At 33.0% G+C, this 18,290-nt stretch overlaps 2 protein-coding genes across 2 annotated transcripts in view; one reads left to right on the forward strand and one right to left on the reverse strand.

The window, feature by feature from the left end:
* LOC130625325 (alpha-aminoadipic semialdehyde synthase, mitochondrial-like) overlaps positions 1–13,093 on the forward strand; it is a 29,198-nt gene extending 16,105 nt beyond the window's left edge. The window contains exons 7-26 of the mRNA XM_057440384.1: positions 182–260; positions 1,003–1,133; positions 1,214–1,396; positions 1,622–1,707; positions 2,069–2,180; positions 2,284–2,346; positions 2,463–2,527; positions 5,287–5,423; positions 5,713–5,842; positions 6,517–6,627; positions 6,738–6,846; positions 7,554–7,630; positions 8,030–8,093; positions 8,453–8,617; positions 9,553–9,645; positions 10,128–10,240; positions 10,403–10,494; positions 11,081–11,148; positions 11,246–11,354; positions 11,678–13,093. Of these exons, the coding sequence (XP_057296367.1) occupies positions 182–260; positions 1,003–1,133; positions 1,214–1,396; positions 1,622–1,707; positions 2,069–2,180; positions 2,284–2,346; positions 2,463–2,527; positions 5,287–5,423; positions 5,713–5,842; positions 6,517–6,627; positions 6,738–6,846; positions 7,554–7,630; positions 8,030–8,093; positions 8,453–8,617; positions 9,553–9,645; positions 10,128–10,240; positions 10,403–10,494; positions 11,081–11,148; positions 11,246–11,354; positions 11,678–11,793 (2,103 nt within the window). The 3' untranslated portion in view covers positions 11,794–13,093. The remainder of the gene's footprint in view (positions 1–181; positions 261–1,002; positions 1,134–1,213; positions 1,397–1,621; positions 1,708–2,068; positions 2,181–2,283; positions 2,347–2,462; positions 2,528–5,286; positions 5,424–5,712; positions 5,843–6,516; positions 6,628–6,737; positions 6,847–7,553; positions 7,631–8,029; positions 8,094–8,452; positions 8,618–9,552; positions 9,646–10,127; positions 10,241–10,402; positions 10,495–11,080; positions 11,149–11,245; positions 11,355–11,677) is intronic.
* Positions 13,094–13,959: 866 nt separating this feature from the next.
* On the reverse strand, positions 13,960–17,785 carry LOC130625512 (mitogen-activated protein kinase kinase kinase 2-like). Its single transcript, XM_057440616.1, has 11 exons — positions 17,627–17,785; positions 17,030–17,131; positions 16,738–16,836; positions 16,466–16,543; positions 16,307–16,384; positions 16,132–16,221; positions 15,785–15,913; positions 15,445–15,648; positions 15,219–15,334; positions 14,850–15,014; positions 13,960–14,706 (listed from the first exon to the last, which is right to left on the reverse strand). Exons 1-11 carry the CDS (start codon positions 17,726–17,728, stop codon positions 14,475–14,477), a joined length of 1,395 nt encoding a protein of 464 aa, XP_057296599.1. The 5' UTR covers positions 17,729–17,785; the 3' UTR covers positions 13,960–14,474.
* Between the last annotated feature and the right edge of the window lie 505 nt (positions 17,786–18,290).

Here is an 18,290-nt window from a genome sequence, read left to right on the forward strand (position 1 = left end):
GTTGTTATATAATTGTTTTTATTACTGATGTTTTAAAAGAATGCTGGGGAGTTTTAATAATTTTATTTGTTTTGCAAATTCAAGCCAGGATGTTAATCCAAATAATTATTACTGCTAAGTTACTGTTCTTGGCCTCTGTTTGACTCAGTAATCTCTAACTTTTAAATATATTGTATTTTAGGGAGCACAAGAAGTGTTTCAAGAGCTACCACACGTTTATGTTCATCCTCATGAGCTGGAAGAAGCCATAAAAGCTTACGGTATTGTTGAATCCTATATATAGCTTAATATCAGTTTAAAAGATGCCTGCTGTTTAACCTCTGACTGGCATTTTTTGCAGCAGTAACCACATTTCGAGTGTTTTAGGTGTGCATCCAGACGTGTTACATGTTCTGTTTTGTTCTTTAATGAAAAAGAGTTTAGATGGTTAATCAGAACTAATTGAAAAGGGTTGGATTTCAGTTCTGTTCTTAAAGAATTATTGTTTGACAATCTGTTTTATCAGCATCCATGTAAGATAATACTAAATTCTAATATTGATTTTTTTTTTTTTTTTTTTTGAAAAATAGCTAGAAAGAGGGAAATTTTTAACAATTTTAGTTTAAAAATGTGACAAAAATGTCAGAAATTTCAGGAAAGTAAAAGGTACATATTGAGTAGCCACCAGATAGACATGTTTTTTTGTTGTTGCAGTCAAGATTTTCTAGCTTCACATTTAAAAACCTGAAATCATTCAGTTTTTCCTACTCTTGAAACGAAAAATTATTAACCAACCACTGTTGGAAACTAGCAGATTTATTCTATCTTCTTCCATAGTGGGATTTATCCTAAAAAGGGAGGAATTTAACAATCATGAATCTAACAGATAACTATTAGGTTTCAAAATATTTCTTTTCAATCTTGCCCTTATGGTGTACAAAATAAACATTCTTTCCCTAAAGGTTTTCTGTGTGCAATTTATGTGTTAGTGTTTGTATTAGCATCAACGTATGGTTATTTTAGATCACAGGACGTTGGTTGCAACAAAAGTGAGTAGAAAACATTACCTTGTTCCAAAAGGAGGAGGTGGTGAATTTGATCCACAAGAGTTTGAAGAGCATCCTGAACGCTACCGATCTATTTTTGCAGAAAAGGTTTTTGCTATTTATTTTTTCTTTCAATGGATAGAAATAGATGTTTTCATGTTTACATTTCTAAAGCACCTCTTTTTCAGATTGCACCGTATGCATCAGTGATTATAAATGGGGTATACTGGGCACCAGTTAACCCACGATTACTCACAATAGCTGATGGAAAAGCTTTGTTAGAAATCAAACATAGGCCAGATAAATATGGTGGATGTCCAGAACTACCTCATCGTTTGCTTGCCCTGTGTGATATTTCTGCTGATCTTGGGGTAATTGCAATTGTTGTCCTTAGGCATGTAATGTTGTCAGGCTATGGTCTGTTATGTTGTTGTTGGGAACTTTGCATAAATGAAGCATATTAAATTAAAAGAATGATATATCTCCTTTTTTTTGTTTGTCCAGTTTTAAACTCTTTAGTTTTTTATAAATTGAAACTGAAAAATAGGTAATGAACAAAATCTTTTGATTTTCTTGATGCTAATTAAATATTTTAGGGATCATTAGAATTTATGAAAGAATGTACCACAATTGAATACCCATTTGCATTATATAATGCTGAAGAGGAGAGAGATGAACTAGGGTAAGGTTCTGTTAATCATGAGACACTCATAGTGCAATAACTGATCTTAAAAATTGAAACAAATTTATACTGAAGTTTATAAGTGTAGCCCATGTTAGCAAACCTTTCTATTTTAATTTCTTTCAGATTCAGCAACAAAATTGCTGACGTGACTTTATTTGTCTGCCTATTTTGTTGAAGCATCAGCAATTGCAGAGTATTGATGTGAATTAGAGTGTCAGAAGACACCAGTGTCAGAATTTCTCCCTGGTGTTTAGGGCATTGTGTGTGGGTGTTTGGATTGCAATTTGGTATTAAGAAGGATATGTCGATTATATAAATGATTCCTAATGCCCCAATGAATAATATTATTGTTTTTTAGTGTTGCTGGCGATGGCTTACTGTATTGCTCTATTGATAACATACCTGCTCAGCTTCCACGTGAAGCTACAGATTATTTTGGAAAACTATTGTTACCATGGATACCAGAAATGGCAAGTGTTTTGTTTTCTATTGTGTAAATTGCTGACCTAATAAAAAGTTGTTCATCAATTACATAATTAATTTATTTTGGTAAATGTGGTGTTGTATTCTTAGGTTAAGGGTGATGCAAAAAAACCACTGTCTGAAGAAACTTGCTACTCTTCTGTAACGAAAGGGGTAAGATGTGAAGTTTAGCTTGTGTGGTGGATGGTGATGATACTAGTTGTGCTCCGTGCAATGTTGGAAGAATAACTTTGGTGGTGAGCAGTAACTGAACAAACATATTTTTTTAGGCCATCATTTGTTCTAATGGTGATTTAACAAAACCATATAAATACATTTCGGACATGAGACGAAGGTGAGTTTATGTTGCACAGAGTTTATGTTGCATGGCTTTCTTATATAAGATTAAGGATACAAATTTTAGTGTTGTATCCAATCAATGAAGTGAATATTATAGTCTTACAAATAGAACCCAAAATCATTATGTAAGTCGTTTATCTTCACTTAAAATACTTTATAAACTCACTGATCTCAAAGACTGTATTTAGCTGAGTCACTCCCTAAAATTTTGAACTTAAATATCAAAGTAAGCTTGGTGTATGCACTTATGAAAAAACGGTTGAAAATAAATGTGTATAATTTCGCACAGATCATGAGGACGTTCTATATTGATTTAATTCATTGCCATGGGTAGATCTGTGATGTGGTTATAAACTAAGAAATTTAAATAATTACTGTCTATTGCACAAGGTGTTCTAAGCTATTAAACTGAACACAAAGTTGACTTGCTTTGTTCTAAAGCCTCTTGCTTCTGTAAAAGCTTAAATATATCTTTTTTGTTTAATAAAGTTACATTCAGAAACGTTGAACCGTTTTTTTTCTGTCATTTTATTCTTGTAAAGAAAACCTGATGTAGTATTGTTTTCAATGGGTATATTTGTCTGCTGGATCAAGAAATAATGAAAAATCAGGAAAGTCCACGTCACTCTAAAAAGCAGGCGAAATTTGTTGAATGTTATTAAAAATTGAGGATAAGGCTTGTGCAATATAATATATAAATGACCCATGTCAATTTGTATTATAGCACAAAAGGGAATAAGTTAAGTTAATCTCTTTTAGTATAAATGGAAAATTTAACGTAAAATTCTAGCAGAGAAACTTATTCGATCTTGAAGACAATTTCCTACCCTTAAAATCTAAATCAACTGCCCAATCTGCGTAAAAAAAAATTGGTGACACTTAAAATCAAAGCAACACATTTTGACAAATATCTAATTAAAACAAAACAAACAAGTCGAAATAATAATAAGAAAACACTTAGATAGAAAATATATAATATATCAATTTGTTCCTACCTAATAAAAAAAGAAGATCTAAAACCTAACAATCTTTAAACAACTCTGGAAGTGTAAATGCAAAATTTGAAGAAGTTTTGAGTTCCTCTAGAAGTTCAACTATAATTAGATGGATGTGATTTAATTTGACAGATTTTGTTTTGTTTTCAAGAATTAGAATAATACTAGCCGGGAAACCCGGCGTCGAATCGCCGGGATGATCCACAAGTAACTGTTGTTGAACGCCCTAAGGAGCGCTTAAAAAGAACTGCAAACTGTGCGACACAGTCAGGTGGAGCGCTTTAGTACAGGTATGCAGTATGTCGTAAATCAAGTAAAGCGCAAACACCATTATAGTGTTGCGACTGTAACATATTTTTCAAAAAATAACTTTCCCGCAACAAAGGCTGAAATAAAAACACAGTTTACAACCGTTGTGACTCCGTCATAGCAAAAACAATCGGTCAATATTATTTTATTTTGCGGAATAAGTTTTTGTAAAAGTTAAAAAATTAATAGTGACACCGGACTGAGCGCTTAGTACAGTTAAATGGTGTTACACATGTGTATAGGGATAATACCCTTTTGAAAAAAACTTTCTTGCAGACTCTTTAAATGAAAACACAAGAAACAGTCCTTCGATTCTTGCACAGGTCTAAGCGGTTAGTCAAGGTAAACATTGTTGGACATTTGCACAGGCGTGATCCCCAAGAAAGTTTAAAAATTAATTGTCATAGTGGGCTGACCCGCATAGGCGTAACAGCCTTTTCCAAAAAAACAGGCTATTGTTAACACAGAGCTGACCGCTTAGTACAGTTAAACAGACTTGAACAGTACCCTTCTCCAAAAAAACTTTATCACAACTTCGGTTTAAATGACAACACAGGAAACAGAATGTCGTTACCACTCCAGCTAAAGCAATTGCTCAGCTAATTCGCAAAAAAATTTTTAAGAAAATAATTAAAGATGTATAGCTACCTAGCTAACCTGCATTTAGCATAAGATTTATTGCTGAGAATATTGCGATATTGATAGCCAAACTGAATTTTTATCACTTTTTATCACTTTTTAGGTAATTATATGAGATAGCTAAATGGCTATATCCTCGACATAAAAATAAATGTTGGGTTGGATAAAAACCTCTTATACCAAACAAAATTAGTAAAAAGTAAGGCTATTAGCTAGCAGCCTTCAAAATATTTGTTCCTAGCCAATCGGCGATTAAGGTCACAGGGGTAAATTATTATTAAAAATGGCGCATTTAAATAATGAATTCATTTTCATCACTTAATTTGTTTTTTAAATTAGAGGTTTATCAATTAAATTATGTAAGGAAATAAATTAATTTCTGTAATTTATTTTGATAAGTCATAAAATTTCCAATTAAACAACCCCCTGGTTTCTAAAAACTCGCAGAAAGATCAAAGGAATATCGGTAACCCTTTTGAACAGACAAAATACGGCTATTATTATAGAGATTTTTAGATAAACAGCTTACTATCACATTTAATAATATTCTTTTTATTGTGCTATTATTTTGTGGTGTCTTTATTCAAAGATGATTTGACAAAAATGATTTCAGTGAGACTGCTGAAATTTATTTGTTGTTATTAAAATATTCGGTAATATCAATAAAATATTTTGTTAGAAATGTTAGAAGTAGTAGTATAATGTTAGCAGCCTAATCAAGAAATATTCCAAAGATTGGGATAGCATAGAAACTTCTTGCAATTCTTAAATAACATTATTACAAATATCAGTATATGTAAAATTCCTTTAGGAACGAAGAAGCAAAAGCAGAAGATATGGCAACTTCTGTTGATATCAAACATAAAGTTCTTGTTCTTGGAGCTGGTCGTGTGGCTGCACCACTTGTTGAATACCTGACAAGGGATCCTGGTGTAAGGCTCACAACAGGTGGGTTACATCATCATTTTTTTGTGTACTCCCCAAAAATTTCACAATGCTACAGGGATTCTTTTTTGATTTTGTCAATAACTTAAATGTATTGATTTATGTGAAAATGAAACTAAAATTATTTTTGGTGAAAAAATGATTTATTTAGGTTGTTTAAGTTTTGACATCATGGTTCGGTTTTGTTTCATTCTGGATAGAAATTTTAAATACTGTAACTCTACCATTAAAAGTTTAAGTTATCATTTTATTATTTATGATTATGGAACATTAATTTATTCTACTTTTCTAGTGTCATCCATCCATGACGAAGTCCTTGTCTTGTCAGAGAAATATCGCAACACTGAGCCTATTGTACTGGACGTAAACAAATCACGTGATAAGTTGGAGACATTGGTCGCCGGTCATGATCTTGTTATCAGGTACAGTAGTAATTCAATCTTTAAAAAAGTTGGCTGCACTTTTTTAAGTGTAGGGGTTAAAATAAGATCAGGTTTCTTTAACATAAGACAAAAGTTTAAAACATAACGAATCCATTATAGTTTTTTTTCTAACTACTTTGCGACTTTTTTGTTTATTTCGGTCTCCCTTTCTGAGGACAAACTTTTTAGCTCAAGCTTAAAAGTAGCTTCAAGTGTAGATACAGAAATGTTTAAAGTTTCTGCGTCATGACAATATCGCAAAAAATATTCAAGTCTTGTTTGTTAGGTTAGTTGGGGTGATGATATTCCTAGCATTTCTGTATAATTTTTTTATTTTTATTCTTCAATATTATAAGAAAAAAAACACTTGTCATCCATTTGCACAAACTCTTTTGTAGGTTGCTTGTTAGATCATCTTAACTTTTCAAATTTGACATTTGACATAAATATTAGCCTTAGCCTATAGCAACTTTGTTTTAAAAAAGTTATTTAAATTGGAATTATTTTTAAAGTAGTTTTATTATATTTCGTTTTCTATACCATGAATTGCAAAATTATTTAAATTTTACTCCTCCTTAATTGATAAAAGTTTTTTGCAAACTGTTGGTCTTGTTGGCCTCTCTCAATATCGTCCTGTTTACCTTTTGCTTCGTACTATCAGCACTTTTTTTTAGTCTGCTACCGTACACCCTCCATCCTTCTATTGCAAAATTATGCATCACACATAAGAAAGATATGCTCACTGCAAGTTATGTGTCCCCAGAGATGAAGAGTTTGGAACAAAGGTATGTTTGTATATGATAACACTTCGGTAATAGTACTATGTAAACACATGCAGTATTATTCTCGCACACTAAGCAATGTAATTTTTTAAGTCCTTAACGTTTGTTTATAGTGCTATTGACGCTGGCATTACAATATTTCAAGAAATTGGTTTAGATCCGGGTATAGATCATTTGTTAGCAATGAACTGTTTCGACGAAGTTAGAGGACAAGGTGGAAAGGTAGGTTATTCTTTCTGTGTTACAGAGAGTTTATTAGTGTGATTGAGGATGGTAATTCAGAGGTACAAATGTACACAATACAATTTTTGCTTAATAGTGCGAAGGAGCATATGTAGCAACACTTTGAATGTAAATCTGAATTCTTTCGTCTATTTTTATTTGAAATAAAAATTTAAAATGAGTTTGTATTTATTGTGCATATTAGATATTAAAATTTGACGGCCAGGGTTTCTTGTTTTTATCCATCTTGTGTAATTATCCGAAATGTCTTGAATTTGAGAGGATTTTATATCATCCATCGAGATTTTACACTATAGTATCTGCTAAGTTATTTCAGATGTTAATGAAATGCACTAAAATTGCTGGAACAGCGATATGTTACACACAAGACTGCTGAGACTTTGTAAATTTGCAAAAAAGTCAGAATTTTTTTACCCAAACTGAGAACGCGCATGAGAAAGCTAACCATAGCGAAAGGTATAGGAAAACCACGAAATTTCAACTTGTGTAAATGTGACAAGATGTGACTTAGATAGTTTCATAAAAACAAATAAGAAATAAATAGCATTTTTCACAAGTGCATTATACACTCCACTTATTCACACTTAAGCATGTTGTACGCTTCAAAGGCTCCTTGTCGTGGTCATAGTTAAAGTCGTATTCTAATAATTTGTGCACGCAAAACTACAAGACTTTTTTCCCTTTAGATTGTGTCTTTTAAATCATTCTGTGGTGGACTACCTGCTCCTGAGCATGCTAATAATGCTTTGAAGTACAAATTTAGGTATGTGGTGTTTGTAGAGTGACAGGAATTGCATGTAACCTAGATATACAGAGGAACCTGTATCAACGGACTCTAAAATTTTACTATGATTTTTTTGTATTTGGTCCATTTTCCTAAAACGTTGTACAAAAAGCTAAGTTATTTTCTATAATACTTGTAAGTTGATTTGATTGGCTAATAGTTGCATTGGAATATCCCCAGCAAATTTATTTTAGGATTTTCCTAATTTTGTTATTTTCCACAAAATGAAAGTCACATCTGTTTATCATTTCTTGGGAATTGATTGAAATCGGTTGAAGCAAGTCCAGAAATATGTTATTAAAAACTTTGAATGCAAATGTTAAAAAATACAGGCAACATTAACTGGTTTTTGATGTTATTTTCATTTCTCTCGTTTAGTTGGTCACCTCGTGGCGCACTGATGACAGCTTTGAATGGAGCAAGATATTTGGAAAATGGAGAGGTATGAACAAAATTTGTGGCTACGGCCGCCTTTGTGGAAAATTAATATATAATGACCAACTCCATAAAAGGCCACTCACAGCTTATTAAGATTAATGCCGGAATTTGCTAAATTTTCGAATTTAATAAATTATGAGAATTTACCTCACCCAGGATGTATTGCACATTTGAAGGATCTGAGCTACTGAGAGAATTGTCACAGAAACCACGAAAAACTTCTTGCTTACAACGCTATATAGCTAACAATGGAACCCAATAATACCAAAATTAAAATAAAACTACACCACTAAACTACTTTACTATGATTTAGATCACTACCTACACTACATTTTTGTAGCAGGAAATAAATTTGTTCTTCAGGTTGTAGATATAGCTCCTGGAACATTATTGGAACATGTTAAGCCACTTGAGCTGTTTCCTGGTTTCAACTTGGAAGGCTACCCAAACAGAGATTCGACTGTGTATGTTGACAAGTACGGTTTGTATGATGTGAAGACAATGCTTCGTGGAACTATGAGATACAAGGTGAGACTGTACTAGTTATGAAAGCTGTGAAGATTTGTATTGTAGTGTGTCCAGGATACTGACCTCCTTCGGATAATCACTAATTTTTTTTATTTTTTTTTTTACGCCATCCATAAGTTTGCTCAAATACGACAAAAAGTTGAATATTCCAGGATAAGTAAATTTATGGACCATGATCAATGTTACAAAATATCTTAAATCATCGTTTACCTTCATGAATTAGTTTTTCTTTCAATAAATAGAAACGTACTAAACAAATACCTGTGAAGGCATTGATTGTATCATCGCACCCTATAATTTTACTATTTTTTTTGTATTTGGTCCATTTTTCTAAAACGTTGTACAAAAATCTTAGTTATTATTAGAATATTTTAAGTTGATTTGATTGGCTAACAGTTGCATTGTAATACCTCGTCACGTCAATGTTACAACTATCCTAAATTATCGTTTACATTTAAAAAAGGGCATTGATTGGACAGTTACGTACATGCTTATCTAGACTCTTCTTCATGGGTTAGTCTAAAATTATAAGAATCGCGAACCAGAGAATCAATATAACCAAAAAAAATGTCTCTACTACACAGCGTGTGCTAATTATTTCCCGTAGACTGTTCAATCTGAAGATAATTTATTTTATTACTATAAATATACAAATACACGTATCAACGTTATGTGAATACGACTTTTTCAAATGGTCTTTTTAACAAGATTGTCTCGCCTCCTTAACACTTCACTACTATCCTTCATTTTAAAAAAAGTCTCCTCAAATCTCATTCTAGAAAACTTGTGAAATCACGTGCTAGTATATGAGTGAATTTCAACTTAAGAAGGGGTTAACCTAAAGATGAGTTTGTTAGAGGTTTATTAACCCTACTGAGCAAGCTAATTTTGGGGTTTTAAGGTTCTGATAGTCAAAATATGTTGTATGTCTGTAGAACTTTTCCGACGTGTGTCAAGGCTTGATGAAGCTTGGTTGTTTGAATGAGAATACAAACAGTGGTTTTGAAGATGGCAAAGTGTTAAATTGGGTATGATAAATCTGTATTTTTTTATAGATTTTATGTCTTTACCTTAATAATTGTCTTTTTTGTTCTTTTTTTGTGCTCTTTTTTGTAAGCTTGTTCGTACAGAATAGTTAACTTAAATAAAGTCGACAACTAATTTGTGAATTTACTCCACCAACCCACGGTACTGGAAACTACAACTGCTAGGATGCCTGCCGTTTTAGACGTGGAGTTGTGCTTTAAGTTACGACGTAGAATAAGCAAAGCAAAGATATCAAATCTTTCACAATCCTAAGAGTGTAACATAATGCTGAAATTGTTTTTTTAAAAATGAAGAAATATTTGGCAAGTGCTGAGCTATGTTTCAGAATGGTCAAAACATTAATACATTAATCAAATGTAACTCAAAGTTTAGAAAGCAGAAATAAGAAAAAAAACACAGACAGTAATACACCAGAGGGAACAGTAGCTACACACTTGACCTATGAATTTTATTTTCATTTCAGCAAAAGATAATGAATACGTTGCTTGGTTCTAACAATCTGTCTCATGATGACTTGGCTATCATTGTATACGATAAACTTTCTCGAAATGACGTGGCTATGAAAGGCGTACAAACGTGAGTGTATTTTGTTGGATGCACTGCATCTTGGAGAAATAATTCTTGGCAAGTTACTTTAAATTAATGCTTATTTGAGGACATTTATCATGCAACTGTTTGGGTTTTTTTTGGACTGCTGCTTCCTTTTTAAATTTATTTTTTACTCAATATTCATTACAGTCTAGGTTTGTTATCACCCGAAAAAGAAGTCGCATGGGCTTCGAATCCCTTGGACACACTATGTACGTACTTAGCAAAAGAATTAGTCTATGGTGGGTATTCAGTTATATGTTCTTTTTATCACAGCGATTTTGTATTTTTACTTTCGATAGTGTTGAATAAAACCACTTTACTGCTATGCTCGGACAATTTTTTTCCATGGCGTTACCTCGTTTTAGTTAGAGTTTAATGTGACCAACCGGTCAGAAAAAATAGGATTCGAAGGACAAAAAAGTCTGGTAAAGGTTTGATCTAGGGAAAAAAGGTCTTGGGTATCTGGAAGTATGACGTCCGGTGTAGATTGGAAAAAATTGATCCTTTCGGAGGATCTTGGGAATATCAGAAATCATAGGAATCATTCCGAAATGAGTTTCAAACTTTAGATCTGCGGCCAAACAGACAACACTATTATTTTTTAAAAAGACCACATTCAAATCACGCGTTAAAAACGTTCATTTAAATTACGTGTTGTTATTTTCAGAGCAAAATTTCTGTTGGCGTAAGACCTCGCCCTGGAGATGAGCTACAAAATGTCTCAAGTATTAGGCCTTAATTAAACCGTTCCTTAAGAATTTCATTTGATTACGAGTTTGTACAGCTTAATTGTGTGTATTTGTTTTTTATTTCGATATTTTTCAGAACACGCAGAACGTGACTTAATACTACTAAACCATGAAGTTGGAATCGAATGGCCAAACGGAAAACAGGTAGGCAGCCATTGCAACAACCAAAATATTAATTTGCTATATACACATTTTTATATTTATTTATTTGTTTATTTATATTTACCTTTTGATATTGTAGGAAACGCGAAACATTAGTTTAGTGAGCTATGGCGATCCAGATGGCTGTAGTGCGATGGCGCGTACAGTGTCCACGCCAGCCGCCATTGCTGCCCGGATGATGTTAGATGGTAGGTTGACTATAACGCGAAGAAATTTTCAGGAGCATTATTTCCGCGATTTTCAATGTCGCGATCCTTTCTTTGTGGGTCTGTCGCCAGCTAAAAACCAAGAACGAGACCAGTCGAGTTTACATTCATCCAGTCTAGAAAACAGACTTCTGTTTTCTTGATGTGAAAAATTGATTCATTATTGAGCCCAGTAAATAAATCAAGGAAAGAAAGCCATTTTTTTAATTTACAGGTCTAAAAAATTGTATTTTACAAGCCAAATATTTTTTTATTATTTGCAGGTCAAACAGTTATTTATTTACTGGACAATTTTTTTCTTTTAGGAGAAGTTGTTACTAAAGGAAATGTTATTCCTTTGTCTCGGGAGCTGTACGACCCCATGTTGAAGCGCTTGTCAGCTGAAGGAATACGATGGACGACAAAATCAACGTTTTCTTAAACACGCAGACCTGTAGGAACTTAGAAGAATTTTTAGAAGAACAGTTTTATTTATTAAACAAAAAGTCGAGTTTATGGAAGTAAAATTTATATGTAATTTTTTTAAAGAATTTTTTTACGCAGACTACCTTTACAGAATTTATTTACATAAGATAATAATAATAATAATAATAATAATAAAGAATCAGCCTGAAAATCCAACAACTTTGGGTAATTTAATATTGGTCATAACTTGCTAGCCTCGCCTTTAAAGAAGTTGCTATGGCACGTTTCATGATAACACTTTTCTGGTGATGCATCTATAGCGATTTAAGAAATTTTATAGTGTCTTTCAACAACATTACAACATTTTGAAACATTACATTCAGAATGGTACATTGTAATGTTTTCTTTTCATTGTTTTTAATGCTTAAGATCTATTTTCCCTATCGAAAATGACTAATCTGATTTCTGTCTGTGTAACTGACATTTTTATTTAAAGGATAGTAACTCATCGGTCTTTCGTTACGCCCATCCTGTTATGGCGTTATGGCGTCAGGGTCAGCTTAAATTGAACCAATCAGATAATAGTGTTATATGTACTTATTTTCATCAAGCAGAGTATTTCGAACAGAACAAAGGGCTTTTGATTGCTTGACAAAAATTTTTCCAATAAAAAATAGATTTTTTTTTACCTTGCAGCGAAATATCACATAACTAGAATCTTTAATTAATTCGTTTCGCACAAAATATTTCGCACATAGTGGGTATCAGTGCGTAGTATTTAAACATTTCGATGCACTTTGGACCCGCTTCGGTTTGGTGAAGTTTAGAATGTTAAAATTTTGCAGACTACTTTGTGGGTTCTTTATGTAACTGTGGCGCTGTTTTCCTTGCCTCATTTCATTCATTCATTCCTTTAATATTTTTTCTTCTTGTTTTATAAACATAAGGTTGGTCCACTTGCGAAGTATTTGTAGATACTTTTTCGTTAGGTAGAAAAATGAAAACATACCCGATTTTTTAGTAAGAAATAAAAGCAAACGAAACTATTAGAGTACATGTTAGTATGATGTATTGGTTGACTCAATATTTCGCCTAATATCTGCATTCTGAATTTAAATTACGGTTTATACTTTTTAAAGTGTGGAGAAGAAGGCTTTTTATCATTATTTTATGCACTCCTCCGTTGTTGGTTGTCTTGATTTCTACCACTATCAGTAGATTTTTCTTTTTTTGTCAATACGAAATATCATTTTTCTTGACACTTTTTGTAATAAGTCTTTAGCTCAGAGAATAAAAAATGTGACATACGATCCGTACACGGGATTCCTCATTTTCTATGCACAGTAACACTGAACCGCTGAACTTGCCTTGTGTATTTATACCTTTAGTTTAGTTTTGTTCTTAAAGGTAAAAATAGGACCATTTTGTCTTATCTTATGAGACAACGTTCAATTATTTCTTTTATTGAGCATAACGCAAGCATACTTAGCCTGATATCGTGTTTTTGCACAAGAATATCCCAGCCTGATTTCGAATTTTTACTTATTCATAGAAAAAACAATAATATGAAAACTTATATAACGAGTACGAAAAAAGTTGGATGATCTTTTATGTTTGTTTCTGTTTCTTTATATTTATTGTTTCCAGGGCCAAACCCAGAGTCCAAAGGATAAAAGATGTCCTAACTTCATAACATTCTGTGTGTGATGTTTTTTTGGAAGAAATTCTGTAATAATATTCTTTGTGTGTTTCTATGGCGGAAGAATGGTGTTACGATACACAATATAAAAAATGCGGTACTTTTAACGACGACTTCCTGTGGTTGTACGCACTAACGACTGGGCAGTACATCTATGTTTTTAATACCCGTTTTTAGCATGTCCTTTCGCATAATGAATGGTTCACAGTAGCGATAGCTCTCTGTGCGATTTTGTAATTGTGCTACGGACACACAAAAGTACGGGTGTAAGCATGGATGTACCGACGGGCTAATGACTAGATTAATACAATATTAGCAAGGTATGTCAGATTGACTTTAAAGCCCGCCATAAAAATTGATAAACTCAGATTTATACGTATTGGGAATGATCAGTCCATCATGACTTCCTAATATATTTGATTGCAGATTTGTTATGCAACTCGGAAGTCAATGACAGGAAATTATTTAAAAAAACGCACGAAATCGAATGAGTATTTTTTTCCTTTGTTGCACTAATAAATTAAGTGACAATATTTACAGAACAACTCTCCTTCGTAGATATTTTAAATAGTATATATTCAGGACCAGCTGAATTCAGTTATTTTCTAAATAAATTCTCTTTTTTAAACACAAGGAAATTATTTACACGTACAAAGCTACCAGATCCAGCTGGTGCAAACAAAATTGTTTGTGGTATGTACAAAAAATACCACAGAGTAAGTAAAAAGTCGTTAGTCTTAAACAGGAAATATGCGTGTGCCTATATGGATATGTACAGGATGGTAGTTTAACAAATCTTTGCTGCCTGCTCCAATAAAGACGTTTTTGAAATCATTCCAAAACATAGGATGTGAGTGTTGAAGATAGGAAGTTCCAACTCTTCCTTAAGTTTGTTTATTAAATTTTTCGCTTTTCAATCACCGCTTGTATAGATGTCCAGCATCTTATGTTTACCGTCTTCAGCAGGTCAACAACATCAGGATTTTCTTTTTCGAATCTCAAGATTCATTTTGTAGATCAGTTGATTTGCCAATGACGGAACGAAGTAGCTTATTTAAATTCGAAAGTATGGTTTTTAATTGGCAGTTTATACGTGATAGTAACGAAGTTTTTTTGGCGCGTTGTTGTTGACAGTTAGCCTCGCTTTCCTGTTGAACAGATGGGAATCTGTCTTTTTTTAGGTATGGATGATTGAGAAGATCCTGCGCAGACGGTCGACATCTCGGATCCCTAAAAGCAGAAAGTCTTATACAATAACTTAAAATTCGAGTAGGTAATTTTCTTCCGATGTTAAACCAAAGCAACAACGAGTGAGCAAATGTTAATTTTATTTTTCGATATAAGCCACAGCCAATTTTTGAAAAGTGTTTTACCTTTTAAAACATTGATAAAAAAAGTCCCCCAGTGAATCCGATAATCCTGATGGTATTTCGGGCGACTTTCTACCAGATCCAATATTATACATGGCAGACATTGGTTCCATGTTACTGAAAGGTGGTTTGGTTGTTAGCATTTCAATCATGGTGCATCCAATGCTCCTAAAAACAAACAAAACGTAAAAATGCTGACGCACGGCTAATTAAGTATTTTAACATCTAAAATATTCATTCTTTTTGCTACTGTGTTCAACAGCTACAGTAATAGATTCGAAAATCTGTATCTTTAAAGTTGGAAAACTTTGTTGTCTGAACTTAGAACAACAACGTATTAGAATAACATATTCATTTTTTCTTATTACTTACCAGATATCAGCTTTTCGTCCGTAACCAATGTTCGTCGGTGTTGCCTTGATTACCTCAGGTGCCATCCAATATGGGCTACCGAGCACTGACTGTAGGTCACTCATCATGCTGCATCTCTGCAATTAAAAATAATTTAAAAGTTTGGTCATTTTCGGTGGTGAGTTGAAAATTTTTTTTGTAACATAACGAGTTTCAAATATGACCTTGGAAACCGGAAACGACTTACCTCTATTTTCTTCGACAAGCCAAAATCGGCTAGTTTAACATTCACGTGATTTAAATCAAGTAAGATATTTGCGCCTTTGATGTCTCTGTGTATGACCATGTTCACGTGGAGATAAGAAACACCTTCGATAATTTGTTGCGTGTATTTACGTAGTTGCTCTTCACCGAGACCTCCAACTCGCTGTACCAGATCGTGCATGTTGCCCTGGCAATAGAAAAGGTTATCGAGGTAATGACTTGCACAAACAAGTTGAATGACACAGAGGTTTTAGAAGCTTTCAAAAACTTACTTTTTTGTGTACAGAATTACTTAAATTATCGGTCGATAAAATGGCACTTACTCCTGGCATGTACTCCATAAAGATATACATGGAAGAGGGTTTGACTTTCTCAAATCCATAATACTGAAGAATGTTCTTGTGGCTTAAATTTCGAAGCACACCAATTTCGTTGTCGAGCTCCTGTACTTGCTAAAACATAAAAAATTCTACGGTTTAAAATAAGATGACGTTACTATAAGATACAGTGGTGTCATTTTCTGACTTATTTACAGGGCTTATATTACACGGCTTCTTTTAACATCGGTTTCGTTTAAATTTTTGAAGCCCTGGGAACGGGGTTAACTCAACTTTTCTGAAACATCAAGTTATTTTTGAATCCTATGTGTCTAGACAAATAAATGTGTTACCTTTTTGATGACTGTTAACCTTTGGCCGTTTGTTTTAATGCATTTAATAGCAACTTCCTTTCCCGTCTCCGTATCGATTCCCAAATAGACCTAAAAATATAATCACTCGTGTTAAACATTAAAAATCGGAGCGTCTGAATTTGCGATATTTCAAGTACGTATGTGAGATATTTACCTGACCAAAAGCTCCGCAACCCAACAATTTCCCTAGCTCCCATACTTTTGGTTTGTTTCGATTTGAATTTTGCTTTTTCTGAAATAAAAGTTTCAACATATAACACTGAGTTTGGCTCTTTTTCACGCATGCCATAAAATAAACAATAAAACTTATTACCTTTCTTGCATTTTGAAATATTTGAACTGTATCCATCGCTCCGCGGGCAAGAGCAAGGTCTTCAGCTACTCTTCCACCCTGGTAATATAATATATTATAATTAAATTTTGCAATGTGACGGTTTATCTCATTAATTTCTCGTTAAAGATATAGTCAGCAAATTGTTGATGGATTTATTAAATTTATTTTAACCGCAATAATGCCTATTGATAGCCGCAAGTGAAATTTCTGTCATGCATCGCGTTAAGTTCAAAGGAAAATGTAAGTTTTACCTTTGTTTTTAAATCTATATTGGCGCCATAATTGATCAGCAGTTGTAACACGTGGTTGTGGCCATGTTTTGTGCAAAGATGGAGGGCTGTGTAGTGATCCTAAAAGTTTTTGAGAAGGTTTAATTTAAAATACAAAGCTGTTGTTCCCTTTAAGATAAACAACGATCAGTCGGTCCATCTATCTTTAAAATAAAAGGGCAACATGCACGATCTGTTACAGCGAGTGGGAGAATGTTAATTTATGGAGTCTAGGGCGAGTTGTCAAACAAATTACGAAGATGCAATTACTCACTCTATCTTTTAAATTGATGTCGCAATTGCTGTCATTCAACAAGGCGTGAGTGATTTCCGGCTTCCCATATATTGCTGCCCAATGAAGGGGTGTGTAGCCACACTAAAAAAATAAAGCAAGAAAAGCTAAAAGTTATACATAATACGGATTAGTGTCGGGAATATTCTTGTCGGAATTTGTGTAAAAGTGATAACATTGAGCATGATCGCACTAGGAAGACTTCAATTAACCTCCACACCGCAGTTTATTACTTTCACAGTTCCCACATAGTGTCATTATTTACTACTCGTTAAAATGATTGGTGGTAACAAGTTACCATGACGATAATAAACAACTGCAATGCCGCCCCTACATGAAAATAAAGATGTTACGTCACGGTAATGCGAAATCCAGGAAATTGATGGGAATAGGGTTTTTGAACTTCTCTTCGTCGGTGTTTTGAACTTCTCTTCGTCGATTTGACCTGTATGACCCTGTGAGAGACCAGTGAGAGGTTATCATTGACATAGGTGACCTGATGGTTTCATGAAAATTGAACTGTGGGAAACGATTTCTTGCCGGTCAGAAAGACGAAAAAATAGTTGCTATATCACATACCTCATCTGTACAGTTTACTTCAACAGAGTGTTGTAACAACTCTTTCACTAGATCCAAATCATTCTCTTTCACTGCATCCAATAAAGAACGGTTGAGCGACATTTTTTAAGTATTCTCTTTCTTTTTTCTTTACAATTTCTAAGAAAATATATATATATATATATATATATATATATATATATATATATATATATATATATATATATATATATATATATATATATATATATATATATATATATATATATATATATATATATATATATATATATATATATATATATATATATATATATATATATATATATATATATATATATATATATATATATATATATATATATATATACAACATGCAACCAAAGCAACAAAAACAAACAAACGAACGAACGAACACCATGAGCTTCGCATTAAACTTTTCTCGTTTGACAGTAAAGTACATATAACCCTTATTAGAATCACAGTTCACACAAATGACTCTAACTCGACGTGACAAGAATTTATACAAACAAAAATATACACCAACGCATCCAATTAAATATGGATGCAAATTTCACTTAATTATTCCCAATTAAACAAAAGAAATTGATTGAAATTGACTTCCAATTAATGCGAATAAGTCAATATTTCGCATTGATTGGTTGAGAAATACCGTTCAGTCATT

Source organism: Hydractinia symbiolongicarpus, chromosome 14 (assembly GCF_029227915.1).
Source record: "Hydractinia symbiolongicarpus strain clone_291-10 chromosome 14, HSymV2.1, whole genome shotgun sequence".
NCBI lineage: Eukaryota > Metazoa > Cnidaria > Hydrozoa > Anthoathecata > Hydractiniidae > Hydractinia > Hydractinia symbiolongicarpus.